Here is an 18,216-nt window from a genome sequence, read left to right on the forward strand (position 1 = left end):
ATGAATTGATGACAATGTATAATATTATTTGGAAGGAAGTGATAGTGACTTATGGATATTACTATTAATGAAGGTCTTATTTGTATACATCTCTAGTACATTTAGCATTAGTCCCTGATTAATTTCTTTATATTTTCCATTGCGAGTCATGAAACACTTGGCATGTGCTTATTGTATGAATGCATGCCCCTTTTTCCTGTAACGACTAGTATCCTAGGCACTACAATCCCTTGCCAGATCGTTTATCGAGCATCGAGGGAGCCGCAATTGTAACGCCCCGACCACAAGGGTCTGAAGAATTAACTCATATCACCTAAAAATCATTTCCAATTAAGATTTTTAAATAAACCAGAGTCTCAATAACATATTAACCTATTTGTTCAATACAAATATCCATATTCCTACATAAGGGCACATCAGTGATGTATCATTAATAAACATAAAATTTCCCACAAGGATTAGAAATATCCATTAATCAAAATACCAAAGCCACATACAATATTAACACTACCAAAAGACTCTCCAATAGTCATTATACCCTAAGGCACTTACTATGATCAACAACTTGCAAGTACTCCCTATTCTCGATTTCCAGTTGTTGCATAAAAAATATCTGAAACATATTATGGAGATAGGGGTGAGTTATCAACAACTCAGTAAACAGAGAACATATACTAGTATGCAAACATGAGCATTTACAGATTTCAGAACGCAGAACAAAACACTTTATTTTCAGAATGCAGAGTCAGAACATGTTATCAAAATATTAGAGCGAACGTTCAAAAATAGTCTTATTCAAAATTCTCTTGGCACAGAATAACTGAAACATCATATCAGAACAGAATTCCATGTTTAATCCCCGTGGTAGGGTTATGCAAAGCCCGGCGGCCAACCGAGCAGAAACAGAATGTGAATCTTCCCCTTATCATTCTTGAAGCCCCGGGTGTGCTCATAGGAAAGACCACGCAAAAAACCACTTTGTTTACAAAGTGGGTGCACTAGAAACAGAAAAGTTGGTACTAACCCAAACAGAGGCCACAGTTTTACACCCGTGGTAAGGTCAAAACAGAAATAGAATGTCATGTCAAAGGTTTCAGAAATCACATCTTATCATATCAGAGTACAGAACATTTTCAGAACAGAACATAATCAGATCACAAAAATATAATTTATGCACAAAATGTCATATTAGCTCTCTTTTGCACTGTTCAGAAGCAAAATGTCAAAATAAGCTCATGTCTACACTAGTCATGACAGAAATTATTTCTTTCTTATACAGAATTTCATGAGTAATGCAGAACAAATAACTGAGGTCGTTTCCAAAATTTCATTTCATAACGAAACATGCACATTTTCAAAATTGACCTCAGTCTATTTTATTTTTATGCAAAGTCTAGCATAGAAACCCCGCTTACCTAGATTCTTTAATCTTTCAAAATTCCTCAACGAAGCCGAACAAATATTAATCGTCACCTATAAAATTACGTAAATTTTGTAAATTTTCAATCAATCACGTATTTCGATATTTGAACCTAAGAACCTATTTTAAATCCTCAAAACCTAGAATTCTAATAATTCCTATAATACCACCATTTTCTAAAATCACCAATATCCACTTAATGGAATTCGTACCGAAGAGAGATTTAATCGAACAAGTATTTAGGCATTTACGGAATTCAATAAAGAGTAATATTCAAAAAATATCTAAAGTACCAACAATATATTATAAATTAATAGAATACTAAGACTACTTTAAAAATCTTATAAAATACGCCATGCAAAACTCCTCTCTTAAAAATAGGTTTACTTCCTTTTGTTAACAATATTGTTAAAATATTTTCTACACAAAAGTAATGTTTTATGAGACTTAAAACCAAAACTCATTTTAACATAACAACAAAAATAAATAAATACCCTTCATCCGAAAACACATTTTTGGAACGTAAAGGGGGTAAAATTGGAAATAGAAATCAACTATCAAGTTAACACTTTATATATCTATGAAATATAATATATATGTACGTAAATCACTTATAAGAAGGAAAACAAAAACTGCTGCACACACAAAACACGGGAAACACCCAGTGAGCGGCGACAGGGGCTTACCCAAGGGAAACCGAGGCACGCGAGGAGGGGTAAGGGGCGACGGGGCTGACTGGAGGAGCTGTGGTGGCGCGGTAGAAGAGCAGGAATGCGGCAGAGTTTCTGTCGAGCAGCGCTGAGCACGAGAGAAAGAGAAGGAGAGGTGAGCGAGAGAGAGAGAGGGCGGAAAGAAGCAGATGCTCACCGTGAGGGGTTGCTACGGGCTGGGGTGGTCTATGGGTGTCTGGCGTCCTCTTCCGTGCGGGTGGTGATGACTTGGAGTGGCTGGTGCGGTGTGGTGCAGTGCAGTGGTTCAGTGGGTGGATCTCTATTTCGGGTGGCCAAAAACATGGGGATAAACTGTTAAGTCTTCCGTGAGAGGGGTGGCTTGCAGTGGTGGTTTTCGTGAGGTGGGATCACAACATGGTGGAGCTCTCAGTGGAGGGTGTGTGCAGCGACTTATGGTGGTTGAACTACTCTGTTTTTCGGATGTCACAATGGTGGAAGACAAGCCTTGAAACAAAGGCTTCAAGGGCGCTAGTGGCAACTTCATCTGGCTGGGCACGGTTGGGGCGGTGAACTAAGAGAGGCTGAGGTATAGACACGGACGATGCTTGACGGCGTCGTGGCACGCGGATTAGCTTTGGGGTGGCATTTTTCTAGAAGCAAACCGAGCTCTACGATTTGGTGTTTTACTGACAAAAGGTTGTGGTTTGCACTGAGGTTGGGGGTGGAGGTTCAGATGAGTATGGAAGGCTATGAGCGTGAAGAGGAATAGCAGCGGTAAATAAACTAGGGTTGAGATGATTAACCATATAAGTATGTATATATAGGAGATATAAATAGTAAAGGGAAAACCTAGATGAAGGGGATGAAAAGGGAATGCATGAAAAAGGAAATTGGACGCAAACCGTGCGGTGGAGTCTGAAAGAAAAAATAAACAATTCCACGGACTGGGTTCTTACGTCTAAAAAGAAAAGAAGAAAAGAAAAAAAAATAACATAACAAAACAAAACATAAAGTAAAGAAAAACAAAATATACTTAGGCCCAAGACTTGGACTCTTAACGAGATTATTGCATGGCTTTTATCACAAGTTTTGGGTCTCTAATCATCCTAAAATAAATATAATTGTCCCATAAATTTTCTGATGAACATCCACTTGATCCATTAAAGACTTTAAAACCTAATTATCAAACCTATAGAAAAATTATATACTGCCAAAAATATCTTAAACTCAAACTCTCTTCTAAAAATTTTACTCGTAATCCCAAATGATTTTTTTTTTTTTTTTATAACTATAACTCAAAAAAATTTTGTAAAGTGGCTTGGCTGGCCCGGGTGTTACAACAATGGCGAAGGAAAAACATTGCTTCTATGTGCTCTTTTAAAGATGTTTCATTTTCTTCCTTAATAGTATTTCCAAGATTTATTACATGAAGATGGTTCTCAACATCAATGATCTAAATAAATAATTATTGTGACGCCTCCAGATTTTTGCTTGGGATTCAACAGACTTGGAACGTCGAGACATGCAATACAAGGTTACTTGTTCATGTTCATGACAGATAAAGATTCAATGCACCTAGTATGCATCTAGCAATATGCAATATTCACATTGGATAACTTTTTTATTTAGCAATACTATGCACCAAATATGACATATCCCAAATTAACATAAACATACTTCATAATTATAAGATAACAGACATCCAAAAGTTACAGTACTTGTTCAAAAGGTTTGTGACTACATGAGTATTGGAGATAGCACTCTTTAAGTACATAATTAAATAAACATAACTACTAGGCTAGCTTGATGAGTCGCTCATGCAACTCGGCTAAGATAGCCATGATCCTATCTAAAAATTGGAGCACTAAAGTGATAAGCTCCTCATCGTCGCGTCGTAGCCTAATCTACCTCCTCCAGGTGATCCTCTGCTGGCGTTCCAAGTCCTGACACATAATCTACCATTCTGGGAGGAATGGTAGTTGAGACTATCAAATAAAATTTGATTACAAATCTCAACAAATTAACAATCAACTTAAACTATCAGTATACAGATGCATGCATGACAATAAAGGACATGAATGCTAACGTAAACATTAATGGAAGTGACATGACATGGCAAATAGCATGATATGTGCTGACATAACTTGAAAGCTGATGTGAACCGAACTTACATGAATTGAAAAACTAAATGTGAATTGAACGGACATGAACTAAACATGAAACTGGCTTGAACTGAACATGAATTTGGAATCTTATTAAACAATAAATTGGTTATTTAAACATGACATGTGCTTGATTGAAAATATGTGACTAAACATGGACATGACATGACTTGACTAAACTTAACATGAACTAAAACTGACATGAACGTGGCATGAACTGAACGTGAATTCAAAATACTTAACATAAATTGAACTGGCATGAACGTGCCCTGATAATCATAATGATTTTGCTAGCGGTTTGATAAAAAATAGGTAAACAATTAGAATGATTCTGCTCAATGTATTTCGTTAGAGATACTCAGACAATCAGAATAATTACGCCATGAGTATTTAATGAGATATCCTAATGATCATAATGATTATGCTAGGATTACCTAGTAATAACTTTAATGAAAATACTTTGACAATCAGAATGATTACGGCATGAGCATTTTAGTAGAGATACTCTAACAATCAGAATGATTACGCCATAGTACCTTACGTGAATTATCAATAGAGATACTATAACAATCATAGTGATTACGTCACGAATATCCCATTCATGAATGACTGGAAAAATATTTCTTGATGGACTTGTATGACTCATGATGTGGCGTAACATGACATGACATGTTTGTGTGACTAATGACTTGGCATAACATGGCATGTAACACATAAACATGGCATGACATGGCATAATGTGTAATAGATAAGTATGTCTTTGAAATAAAAATATGTCACAGTATAACATAACATGTATATAGGCATAACAAACATGAATGATGGTTTCTTAGTACCATACATACATAAGTATCCTGAAAGTAAGTTAGATGTCAACTTACAATGATTGAAGCGTAATGTAAAAGTAGCATGAAATAACATGAATTGAAAGGAGATATATATAAGGGTTAGAAACTCCTCACTAAAATATTTAGAAACGTAAAAGGATTGACTTCTAGCAAAATTACCAATTTACCCCTTTACTTGTGAAAAATTGACCATTTTACCCCTAAATTAAGAATTTTGCATCCTAATTCCAAAACACACCAGAATTTACATTTTTCATATGAATTTTGTCCTAAATCAAAATATCTAATAAAAAAATTTAAGCAGATCACAACTATAAGAACTATGCTTAGGCCGAAACATACTAGGGCTAAAATCCCTGATTTTTGTTGTAATGCTTTCAACTCCAACTTTCATGCTAAAATCGATTTATGCAACACATAAAAATCATATCCTATATTTTAAAATCATGCTAAGACATATAAAAAACTTATATAATGAAAATCATAAACTTCTTACACCAAGAAATATGCCAAAACATCATGACCAAATAGAACAATCTTTGATGTTCTTAGTCTATCACTATTCAAATCAACTCCAAGAATTCTAAAAGTTCATAAAAATATTCTTAACATGTTTATAATTCAATAACATGCTTGAACCAAATCAAAGACCACTAAAATCACAAAACATCATTCAACACAATCGGCTTGCATACTAACTTTAAAATCAAGTACCACATGCTTTGATTTTAGATCAAACTGCTAGATCCAAGTTTCTCATGAAACAAACTTTCAAGAAATAAAATAATATACCTCATATTTAAGTTCTAAACATGATCTAAGCATTAGACCTAAGATCACATCGCAAAAGTTGTATTAAAACACAAAGCAACTTGTGAGCCTCAAGTTTATGTCCTAACTGGACCTTAGCATGCATAAAAGTTTATTTCATCAAGATCAAGACCAAGACCATTAATCCCAACAATAACTTCATAACATATAGATCAAAGTATTAAGATCAAGATATATAAATATAAAGACTATAGGATCATGCTTCCTTAAAAAAAGATCAAAACTTTCTCAAACATAAATTATTTTTACACCTTCAGTTTCCAACTTTCTAAAATAATGCAAAACTCTTAATATGTAACAAATCTAAATCCAACTTGCATGTTAACATGTTAACTCTAAACCATAAAATTATCAAACCAAGATCTTCCCAAAAACTTTATCAAATAAATCAAAATTGCACACAACATCTAGACTATCACCCAGTAAGACCTTTGCATGCTCAAACAACTTTTCACTAAGAAAGCCTCCATGAAAAATCACCCATAATATACCAATGGAATAATTTATATGAAGGTATTTTCTTGAGAATCTACTTACAAAAGTTTCGAAAAAGTCAAGCAAGATTAGCTAGAAACACTATGTGAAACCTCCTCTCGAGTTCTCTCCAAGAAAGTGATATGAAAGTGACAAAAAAACGAAGGGGATGGCTTGGAAGACTTAAGTAGGGCTTGAAGGCTTAGAAGGGATGTGAGGGTGAACATTTGAGGGTGGTTTTGTCAACCAAAATCATGGGCAAAACCGTGGGTAACAACATATGGTTTTCAGCCTTGAAAGCTTCCATGTGATGGGTGGTGTTGAGGTTGCTGATTGAGCTCCCATCAGCTATTATTTGGGCTGACAAGGGTAGTGAAAGTATACCTAGAACAGTGGTTGAAACTTACTCAATAGCCCTTGCCTAGGTGGTGCTTTTCGGTAGGCCTTAATGGGCCTAAACCGATTGGGCCTCATTTAGGATTTCAAAAAGGTTTGGTTTGGGGTTTCGATTTCCAATAAGCCCAAATCCAAATTCTCTTCGCCCAATTAAATTACCAAGGAATAAAAGAATAAATGAGGGTATAATGACATGAATTTGAGTGGTTAATAGTATGAAAAAGTGATTTAATTAAGTGATTAAACACTAAGCTAAAACCGGCCAACATTTAGGGTTTGGGGTAACTATTAGGGGTTTGGGGAAACCTTTTAGGATTTCGGCTTTCACCAAGGTTTTGGGGTTTCAATTGGACTTTAAAGATTTTGGATTTCACTAGGGTTGAAACTGTCTTTGATTTGACACAAAAATAATGGTTGGATGGAACAGTGTTTGGCTTAGGTGGCATAATCATAATGTTTGATTTTCTTTCATTTCCTTCACATTTTTATCTCATGGTTCCTCTTCGTGCTAAGTGTCCTATACTATTCACTAAGTGTGGCTAAAATTTTATTAATTTTTCAAATAAATTTCTCAATGCTGATTTGGACAATCCACACTATGATTTGAAAATTGACTGAACTGAGTACTACATAGCTCTATCACAAATGTTATTATTCACTCCAAAAATGGTGCAAATAAACTATACATTATAAAATTCTAAATAATCATATGAACCTAATAATGCAATTCGTTTCACAAATTCCGACTCCTAGGTACCTCGATTAAATCAAAAGGCATTTTTGAACAACTTCACTCAAAAAAATGAAAAATGTATTATTGCACCGAAAAATCCTAAATATTCATTTAAGATTAATGGTGCAAACCGTTTCTCAATCTCATACTCGTAAATATTTCAAATAAATAAAATTGCTCTTCTATCACCAAAGTGGGTAAGAAAGTGACTAAGTTGACAGATTAAAACCTACGCGATTCCTCGATTCATAGACCTTTTTGGGATTTTCATGACGTTCCTAAACCTTAAATAAATTCACCCATTGAATTTCTGGAAGATTTTTAAAATTGTTGCCAAAAACATCAAGGGTAACAAATTCTAGTTTTGCAAGATTTGTCATGATCTATAAAATATAGAGTAAAGCTACTCACACCGCTCCCGGTCCCGCTATATATTTTTTTAATTTTGTTTACTTAGTGATTAAGTAAGTATTTTTTAATGATATTATAATTTTTTTTATTTTTTTTAAAAATATTTTACAGTGTTAAAAAAATACATATATAAAAAAGTAAAATAAAAAAACATAACATTTTACACTATCGATGGCAGGACTGGGAGCGGTGGCTGTAGAGCCACCCTAAAATATATTATGTATTAAATGAGTAAGAAGTATTCAAAATAGAAATAAGATATACTATATAAGAATATTCATTACATTAATGTGATAATATTATACATTATACAATATTCCAAAGATCATATCAAAATTTTAGAAAATTATTTATAATAAACAGAATCAGATATCAATAGGCAAGATAGTGAAGTTGCAAAACTTATATAGAAATTTACAATAATTGAGAAATGTTAGGGGAAAATCTTGTCAGAAATCACTTGGACACAACAATTGGTAGACTCGTATTGATAACATGTTGTAAAATTAAACAGAAATAATAAAAGAACTAGAAGATTGCAATACATAAAACTAGCTATTCAGAGACTCAATATCATTCATCTCAAATTTCTTGAGTGTTAAAAATTATCCTTAAATGCTCCTTTTACATGAATGAATAAAAAATATGAAAAAGTGATATATGAATTAAGATGATATATTTATAAATTTAAGAATTTCAGTGCTGATACATGAATGTGTTAAAATTTTATAAACTAAAATCTAAAGGTCTGTTTGGCAACACAATTGTTCTCAAGTATTCTCAAACATTCTGATATGTTATCCTCTCAAACATCACTCAAACATAAACTACTTTTCAATTTCAAATTTTTAACCTTTTTATCTAATTATATAGCAACATGGGGCGAAAAAAGAGGATCCTATCAACTTGTTCTGACCTAAGAAAATATACTTAATCATTAAAACTTTCTTAAATTCTAAAACAAAATATAAAAAATAATACTACATTTTGAAATTTCAAAATAAAAATTATGTTAAAAAATTATATTCAATTTTTTTTAACTTTATAATATTTTTCTCATTTTTAAGAACTAATAAAATATCCTAATTTAAATCATTTAATTGTAATTTATCGATATATTAAAATATTTTAAATATTCAAACCGATCGTAACGATGATCCATGCACGTATTTACTACCATAAAATACTGCGGCCAAATTTCAATATCTTGGGTGATCGAGTAGCGATTGAGAAATAGTAGCCAGATTTTATTTTATTTTTTATTTTTTTCTGTAGGATACTTGGATTAGGGATGTAACTGATTCAGATTTAGAGAAATTTTAGAATCGAGCTGGTATATATCAGTTTTAGAAATTTATGAACTGATACGGACCAATTTATCACCAAAATCGAAACTTACGATTTTTACGATTTCGGTCCGGTCCAATCTGATTTTTTGGTTTACCTTTTACACGTGCGACACTATATATGTTTATTATTATAAATTTTTTAAAACTAAACTTAATTGTGAGAATTTAGTATTTATTATTAAAAATTACTAATTCTTTAATGTTCAATTATAGTAGTATAATATAAATAGTATCTAACTTATTAGTGAGATTAATAAACTTGAATAATAAGATTAAAATAGTATAATTAGTGTCTAATTATATAAGTATATTAATTTTATGTTATAAGATTAATAGAATTAAATATTAAGATTAGAATTTTATATTATATTAATTAGAAATGTAGTATATAATATATATAATAATAATAATATAAATTATATATAATATAAAAAATTGAAAATATATATGTACCGGTCCAATTCGATTTAAACTAATTTTTAAAATATGAAAATCGATTCCCCATTTATTTAGGACCAATTTTCATTTTTAAAAACCGTTATTGCACCGAATCGATTACAAACTGGACCAAATCCACAAATTCGATCCAATCCGATTCAGCCGATTTTCCGGTCCACCCGTAACTTGATACACACAAAACCCAAAAGCCGAACCAAGTCCGGCCCAACGAAGGATTTAGGTTGATCTCGTGCTTACTATAAATCCAATCCAAACAGTAAGATGAAACCACGGGATCACAAGGACGCAGAGAGTACACCGAGAACCGGAAAATGGCGTCGAACGCAGCAGCACCTTTTTGGAGAGCAGCGGGGATGACGTACATAACATACTCCAACATATGCGCGAATCTGGTGAGGAACTGCCTCAAGGAGCCATACAAAACGGACGCACTCACTCGCGAGAAGGTCCATTTCTCCGTTTCCAAGTGGGCCGACGGAAAGCCCCAGAAGCCAAGTATGTTTACTTCAATCTAACTTTTCTCTATTTCTATCTGACTGCTTCGGATTATCTCTATCTGACTGCTAAAGATCGGATTGGATCGAGGGTTTCTTTAGCTGAGATTTTCTCAATCTCTCATCGCTTTCACTTGGATGTGGTCATATAGACGATATTTATATGCGAATCTTTTGTTGTTGCAATCTGGCGTCTTTTTCATTGATTTCTAATCTCATTATTTCATTCTGATGTGCCTATCTGTGTGGGAGATAGTCTGAATTTGTTCTTCCAATTCTGTATGGAGGCCAACGAAACTCGAGAAGAAAATTATTTAAAAAATGATGAAGGAAAGTTGTCTTCTTGAAAGGTGAAGCAGTTGAGATTTGGATTTCAGGGTTTTTTTTTTTTTAAAAAAAAATTTATTCAGGTATTAAATAGGATACCTATAGGTCGTCCTTGTTTTGGTGTTGGCTTTTGGCTCTGTTTGGCTCGATTAACCTCGCATCTCGAAACACTTGCCTGGCTGTCCCTGACAGAATCCCAAATTTAGGCATCGTGCAACATGCGATAGAAAATTTACTTGTATTTTGTGTGCGCTCTCTAGCTTTTGAATTGTAGCTCGGCCCTAGGTTATTCCAATATTCTAATGCCTGACCCTTTTGATACTTTTTTTTTTTTTATAAGAGGTAAATTTTATACAACATGCGATAGAAAATTTACTTGTATTTTGTGTGCGTTCTCTAGCTTTTGAATTGTAGCTTGGTCTTACGTTATTCCAATAGTCTAATGCCTGACCCTTTTGATACTTTTTTTTTTTTTTTATAAGAGGTAAATTTTATATATACGAATGAAATAGGCATAGCCTGGAAGTACATGGTCCATATTGGTTATTATGGAAATAAGCTGAAATTCTAAGTGCATGCTTGGACATGGACATGTTAGGAGTTCAATTGATTGGTCCCATAATGTTTTCCATAGTTTTGTATGCTTGCCCTGTTTCCTTGACTATGAGATGCATGATAAATTCACTTTGTTGCTGAAAGATGATTGTTTTATGGGCTTTATTTGAAAGGCTTGTACAGGGAGTTATAATTTGACCATTATTTTCCTTTACTGCTACGACACTGGTAGTTGTTATTTTGGTGACTTAGCTCACCTATGAAGTTTCAATACTATGCAGCAATGCTTTCTTTGGGTTGGCAATAAGTTTGGCTTTTTAAAGGTGTATTTAGCCTTTTGGATGTAGAGGAAGGGTATTGTTCTTCTACTTACCTTTTAGTGCATCTTTTGAGATAGATTCATTTTAGTTCTTTGAAAATTTTGAACCATTTTGTTTTTTTTTTTTTTAATCTTTTGGCTGGTGTGTCAGGGTGGGGGAGGAAGTGATGATTTAGATTTCTTCAACAAGAGTATTTGTTTTACTAATTTTTGTTCTTCATATTTTGATGGACAATGTGTGCTTTTGACTGCTATAATCTATGAGAGCATATGGATTATTAGTCATGCTATACTAAGGAAGTGTGGGCTCTTTGGTAGTGTTGTTACTGGTGTTGGCTCATTAGATGGCCCTTGTGGTGGAAATGATAATAATTTATGAAGTAATAATGTGATTTTTGCATCTAGAAGGTGTCAATGTCTCTAAGAAGATGATTTTTTTTGTTAAAAGTTTTAAATAAGAGTGAAGAAGTGCTATCTGTGATATATAAGGCCTGCTATGTTTTTGGAAAATATGTAACTACCCAAAGAGATCAAGCCAAATGTTGGGGTTATAGTCTACAGACTAGTAATGTTACAATTAGAGCCTGATATACTCATTATAAACAGAAGCAAAGTAAGTTGCCAGAAACCGCTCTCATACTAGATGCTGCTTCAGCTTCAGCCACTCAAGTTTTCGATATTCCTTTTTCTGAAATTACGAAACGTATATATATTTTTTTAATTGGATCAATACTTCTAATTTTTACTAATATTAAAGGATCCATGGATAGAGAAAAAACTTCTAATGCTAGAAGACCACTGGTAGACTCCCGGGAACATGTGGCAATTCCACCAAGATCTCTTCTTTCTTTGGTGTTATAATCTTTTCCTCATATCCTTAATGATCCCATTAGGCCATTCCATTCTAGGTGTACTGCTTAAATCACACACTTCTAACTATAGATTGACTCTAATACCATTTCTATTGACCAAAGGAATGCCCAAACCACATTTGGGCATATACTAAAGTATGGATGGTCAATGTTACAATTGAAATAACTTGCAATGACTATATATCTTAAGAAGCTCTTCCTTGCAGGTAATGCTGATTCTTATTCACCATCCTCAACCTATTTTTTTGTAGTGGTAAAAAAGAAACTTTATTAATGGGAATAGGCAAAGCCCAAGTATATGGGACATGTATAAGAGCAACACCTATGCCATTCACCACCCTCATACTAAATTTGGGGTGTTACATAAGTGGCATTAGATAAGCTTGTTTGATTCTCTACTATTTTCTTTGATGAATGGTTCTCTTAAGGCAGGCGAGTCATTGAATTAAATCCAATTAAGATGGTTAACAAGATTCTATGTTACACATGACGATAGTGTGAGAACAATTGTGCTAATATAGGTGGCAGAAAAAGGGTCTTGTTTGATGTTAGTTTTATTCAATTATAGGAGTTAAGAATAATATACCATTCTTTAATTGTTTATGGACCATAGCTTGGATCCCTATTTTAGGCTTTCTTGGGGATGCATGGTAACTGATTTTAGATTCGGTTTCAATTTCAAAACTGGTTTAGAAACTGATCTCATGCATAAATTATTTGGCAGGGGTGGGTTTCAAGAGCGATTTTAAAACGTGTCAAAACCCCCCATTTCAAAAAATAAAAAGCAAGGGCAGTGGAGCAGTAGCGCAGTCGTGCTTGGAATGGGAGGCGAGATATGCTCTCAATGCTATCCCCGTGCAATGGGTAAGGTGGGGAATTGTCCCCCCTTGTTGCCCCTTGTAACCGCCCGTGAAGGGAGGGACACATCTCAACCTTCCACCACAGTAGCTGCGTGCAAATATGCCCTTGAGAAGCCCCTGTTCTGTTCGGGGATAGGATGGTGGACACCCTTCACCAGTGTGGTCTCTGTGAGGGAAAGGGGAGGGGTGAACTTCATTCTTTTCTTTTAACTTTTAAAAGGAAGATTATTTTCTTCTTTGCATAAATTGACTGTAATGGACACATGGCAAGATGTTATTCTGTGTATTGCTTAGGGGGGAAAATATTTGTTCTTTATAATGATTTCAAGGGGCCCCAATTGTGACTGTGACTACTTTTGTAGGCTTTGTCCAGATGTGGCTTGGGCCTCCCTTAGGTCATAATTAACTTTAGAGTTTATTATTGGAAGAACATTAGAAGTCGTTGAGCATACTTTTTCCATTTTACTAGATTTGAAATGGTTGACGAGTTCAAGATTTTTTTTATTGACACCGGGTGTCCAAGAAAAAGTCATGACTAATCCCAATGGTGCACAAGCTCAGCAAGGAGTTTCTTGCAAGTGCACCTCGACTAATTCAAGGGAAAACTCTCCGAATCCAATGTCCCCAAGAGTGAGGTCCAAGATTTGCTTCTGGAAGGATGTGTGATGTAGTGATTAATTCTTGACTTCCTTCCTGGATTTACTAAGAATTGCTTGCATCAAGTCTGATTATCTGGTGATCATTATGATCTTGGGCATGGTTCTATTCAATAAGATGTAACCTTCAATAGCGGGGCTAATGACCAGGAGGGGGGTTCCTTTTTCCTTTTTATTTCGCAGATTGTACTCTTGTAGGGTGGGATGCGTTGGTGAAGATAAAATGGTTTGGGCGCCCCATCTAGGAGAGTAGTCTTTTAAGGAGAACTACATTACTTGGACGGCAGCATTAGGGAATATTTTTACCTAGGACAAAATAAGGAAAAGATACTTGCTAGTGGTTAATTGTTGTTGCATCTGCAATAAAGGTGGAGAATCGGCAAATCATCTTCTTGTACATTGAGAGGCTAGAATCTTATTGAACACTTTTGGCCCCTTTGAGAAAGTTTGGGTGATGCCTTCTTGTGGAAAGAGTAATATGGCAACCATGAGGGAGCACTTTTGTGGAGAATGACTTCATTGTGCATACAATGGTGTGAAAGAAAGAACAGCAGCTTTGATTGTTGCGAAAATCAGTTTTGGAGCTGAAGTCTTTTGTTCTAAACACCCTTTTCATGGGATAATGGCCGAAGATGGTGTTGCTGCTCTTTCATTTTTTTTAGAGGTGTATCTCTTGTATGTTTCTTGTGGCCAGCTGTGACGCCCCTTTTGATCATTGATAAAATCCTTGTCTGTAGTGATGTAATGCTTTGACTCAATAGAAATCAAGTCCGATAGTTTTGGCAAAGAATGATGAACCATATCCGAGGTGTGACATTGAGGAGCCCTAAGTGTGATGTCTAGTTCCATTTTCTTATGTTTTTCCTTCTGTTTGTTCAGCAATTTCAATGCGATTCCAACAAAGCATGCCTAAACTGTTTTCTCTCGGCTTTACCTAAACTAAGAAGTATTCTTTTCTTTTCTTTTCTTTTTTTATCAGTAAAACAAAGAAGTTTTTTTAACATTATAGGATTGAAGCTGGTAAGGACATTTGTGTATTTTGTCCACAAAAGTATCTGCAATCTTGTACTAACTTTAATAAAGCTTGACCTAGCCCCATGTTTCTCCACAAGATGATTCTTTTGTCCATCTACAAGTTGGCTTGAGATCCTGGGTTTCTCCCACTAACCAGTGTTTTTTTATTTTTTATGCTGATTTCTTGTATGGTTGGGGTCCAACTCTGACAGTCTTAGTTTCTTGATTGTAAAATATGTTTTGCTGATGAAGTCTGTTTTCAATTTGATATCAGTGCCCAGTTTTCAAAATGCAGATTCGATGTAGTGATCTATTTTCAAAATCCCTAATAAATCTTTTTTCAGTTTGATAGCTTTTGTGCTCGATATATTATGGATGTCTGTTGGAAATGTTTTAATTTATGAGATCCTGGAGAAGTTTTTGGGGACCTATCCATTCATTATCTTTTGTATGCAGATGACTTATAAACAAAAATTATCTTTTCAATGAGGCGACTTATGCTTTGTATAAGATAGCCTGATTGCTGATGGTATTTGTTGGTTTGTTAACTTCTTGATATATGAATATATATATATATATAGGAAAATTTTAGTTGAACCAATAAAAGTAACCAATTGAATTTTTTATTTCTTTTACTTAATGGTTAAGGAAGTGAATATTAGTGAATTATTATTATTATTATTATTTTTTTAAAAATATTTAAAACTGTGTAAAAAATGATTAAAAGAAAAGAGGGAAAAAAAAAAAAAAGTGCATTTGCACTTATCGGTCCACTTCTTCAGTCCATATATATATGTATGTATGTATGTATGTATGTATGTATGCTGTAACTTCTTGATATTTAGACCATGTGTTTCACATGAAGGATTTTGTGTTGTAAAGTTTTTTTTCCTATTTTTTGACGGGGGAACTATCCCGTGGTAGTGCCCTTAGGACATGGAACCTAAACTCCTAGGAAGACTAGCACAACAACCCACCCCCATAGCCTCCCACTTAAATTTCAGTTTGATCTCAGGGGGAATCAAACCTGTGACATGGGGGTCATGCATACAAGTTCGCCTTACCACTTAAAATGGCAAGTGAAAAATGTTCATTAGTGCACTTAAAAGAGTACAGATTAGTGTAAATAGTACAGATTACTTGTCTTCAGTCGGCATTTTTTATTGATGGCTCTCTTCATAATTCACTTTCTGACAATATGTTTCCTCTTTTATTATCAGCTCTCCGTTCAGACACAGCAGAAGATTGAGTTCTGGAGGCTACAGTTGTCATCATATGTTTCTGAAGGTTAAAAGTTATTACGCTGAGGTTTTCTTCTGCTTTGTAGTTCATAGATTATGATTGTTTTGGTTCTGTTATGCTCAAACATTCCGAGCGTGGATTGGATTTTGGGTTTGCATGTATTGCACCTGTAATAATTAATGTTGTCATACCTGGAAATCTAACATCTTGGAAAGTAACCCTTGCCATGATGTGATGTAAGACTTTTTGAACGGCTAAAAAAGTTCGCATTTCGACTTTTCTAGCTCTCTTTTTAAGTCCGGTATTTATCTACACAACGGTGCATAACCTTATTCGGCCTTGCGTCGATATAAAAACGATTTTATTTTATCTAATTATTATAATTTATTTAAAATTTTAAAATATAATAAATAATTGAATTTTTTCAAATATTAAAATAATAATAATCTTAAAAAATAATATTCTAATAATATTTTATTAGATTTTTATTTTTTATTTTAAATCATATAATCTCATCTTACTATCTAAATGGTGTCCAAATGGATTCATGTTTACAGAATAAAAAATCAACCTTTATAAAACTAAATTAATACTATCTAAATTTAGTATTGTTTCAAGTTAATACTTGTGTGTTAGACTTAACGTTGTGCCTTGACAAAATTAAGTGTCAAAAATAGGAATTGATAAAAAGAAAGGGAAAGGTCAGAGTCTCATCCCCGAGTAGACTACAAAGAGGTGCCAACTTTTCACTACAGATGAAGACAAGGTCCTTGTATCAAATACAACACCCCCTCTGGTAGGTTAGGGATGTTATGTAACTTGTACCAGGCATATAAAAATAAATTATTCATCTAAATAAAATTAAATCTTTCGTTTGAACCAAGTCATTTAACATAGAAACATAATTAGAGTCTTGAAAGTGGAAAGAAATAATTGAAAATAAAATGCTAACATAAAATCTGAAACAATCCAATCTAAATGGCAACAAGAGATTCACCAACACTACAAGATTTTCCCGTCTAAGTCTAGCTCGTTTGTTCGTCTTGAGTATTATATCATCATTTGGGTGGTTAAAAATATAAAAATAAACTAAAAATAAGTTGAATATTCAACAAGAACACAATACTATAACACCTCACCTAAAAGGCCCGTTAGGACTTGACTTTAGCACCCATGGGAATGAAATTTTTATTGAGTTTAATTAAGATTACCATGCTATGTGCAAACTGGGTCAAATTGGAGATATTAATTGAATAAATTACTTTGGGTTGAATTTTTAGCTATGAAATGTCTTAATATGATTTTATAAATTTCATTAATGTCTTAGAATGAATTTTAAAGGTTTAAATTTGGGGTTAAAATCATGCTATGATAGGTTATAAATTCATATCTTGTGTTGATCATGCATTAGTACTTTTGCTTGATTTATGTTTAACATATGAAATTTTGATTAATTTTTCTAGGTTTAAATAATGAGCATTTAGAAAAGCCTTGTGATTGGGATAAGAATGAAAATGCATGATTTAGTTAGATTTTAAACATTTCTTGGAAAAAGGAAAGCAATAAACGTCATGCATATGCTTAATTGATGGTTTAATGATGTTTTGGCCTTAATTAAATGCTTAAATGTTGGTATGAACTTGTATGACCTGAATATAAGTTTTAAATTGTCCCTAAGGTTATAATCATGGTTTCCACATGATGAAATTTGAACATACATGCATCCATAGAGGTTTTAAGCTTAAAATCACATTTAGGGCATAAGAGATGCATGCCACTGGTTGGGTATGTTTGTCATAGTTGTAACTTGAATCTTACAATTCTAAGGGAATATGATTTTATAACATAGAAAATATATGGTTTGTGAAATTTGGTGAATTTTGGGGCTCAATTGTAATAGTAAAAATTTAGGGCCATAATAGCACTTTTGGAAAGTTTAGGCAATTTTGTAAATACTAATTTTTTAACCCTTTTGTTTATGAATATCTTCCTTATTGGTGCAATTCCTAACTTAGAATAACTTTGATTACAGTCACACCGAATTCCTAAGTACTTGAGAAGTTTGTAAGTTAGCCTCTAACTTATACTTTGATAACTTATTTATGATTTATTGATAAATGCCA

General features: G+C 33.6%; 1 protein-coding gene across 1 annotated transcript; it reads left to right on the plus strand.

The window, feature by feature from the left end:
• Positions 1-10,015: 10,015 nt before the first annotated feature.
• On the plus strand, positions 10,016-16,376 carry LOC109021508 (ATP synthase subunit epsilon, mitochondrial). The gene is made up of 2 exons (XM_019004150.2): positions 10,016-10,249; positions 16,072-16,376. The coding sequence occupies exons 1-2, from the start codon at positions 10,066-10,068 to the stop codon at positions 16,098-16,100; spliced, it is 213 nt and encodes a 70-aa protein (XP_018859695.1). The 5' UTR covers positions 10,016-10,065; the 3' UTR covers positions 16,101-16,376.
• Positions 16,377-18,216: the final 1,840 nt, after the last annotated feature.

Source organism: Juglans regia, chromosome 7 (genome assembly GCF_001411555.2).
Source record: "Juglans regia cultivar Chandler chromosome 7, Walnut 2.0, whole genome shotgun sequence".
Taxonomy (NCBI): Eukaryota; Viridiplantae; Streptophyta; class Magnoliopsida; order Fagales; family Juglandaceae; genus Juglans; species Juglans regia.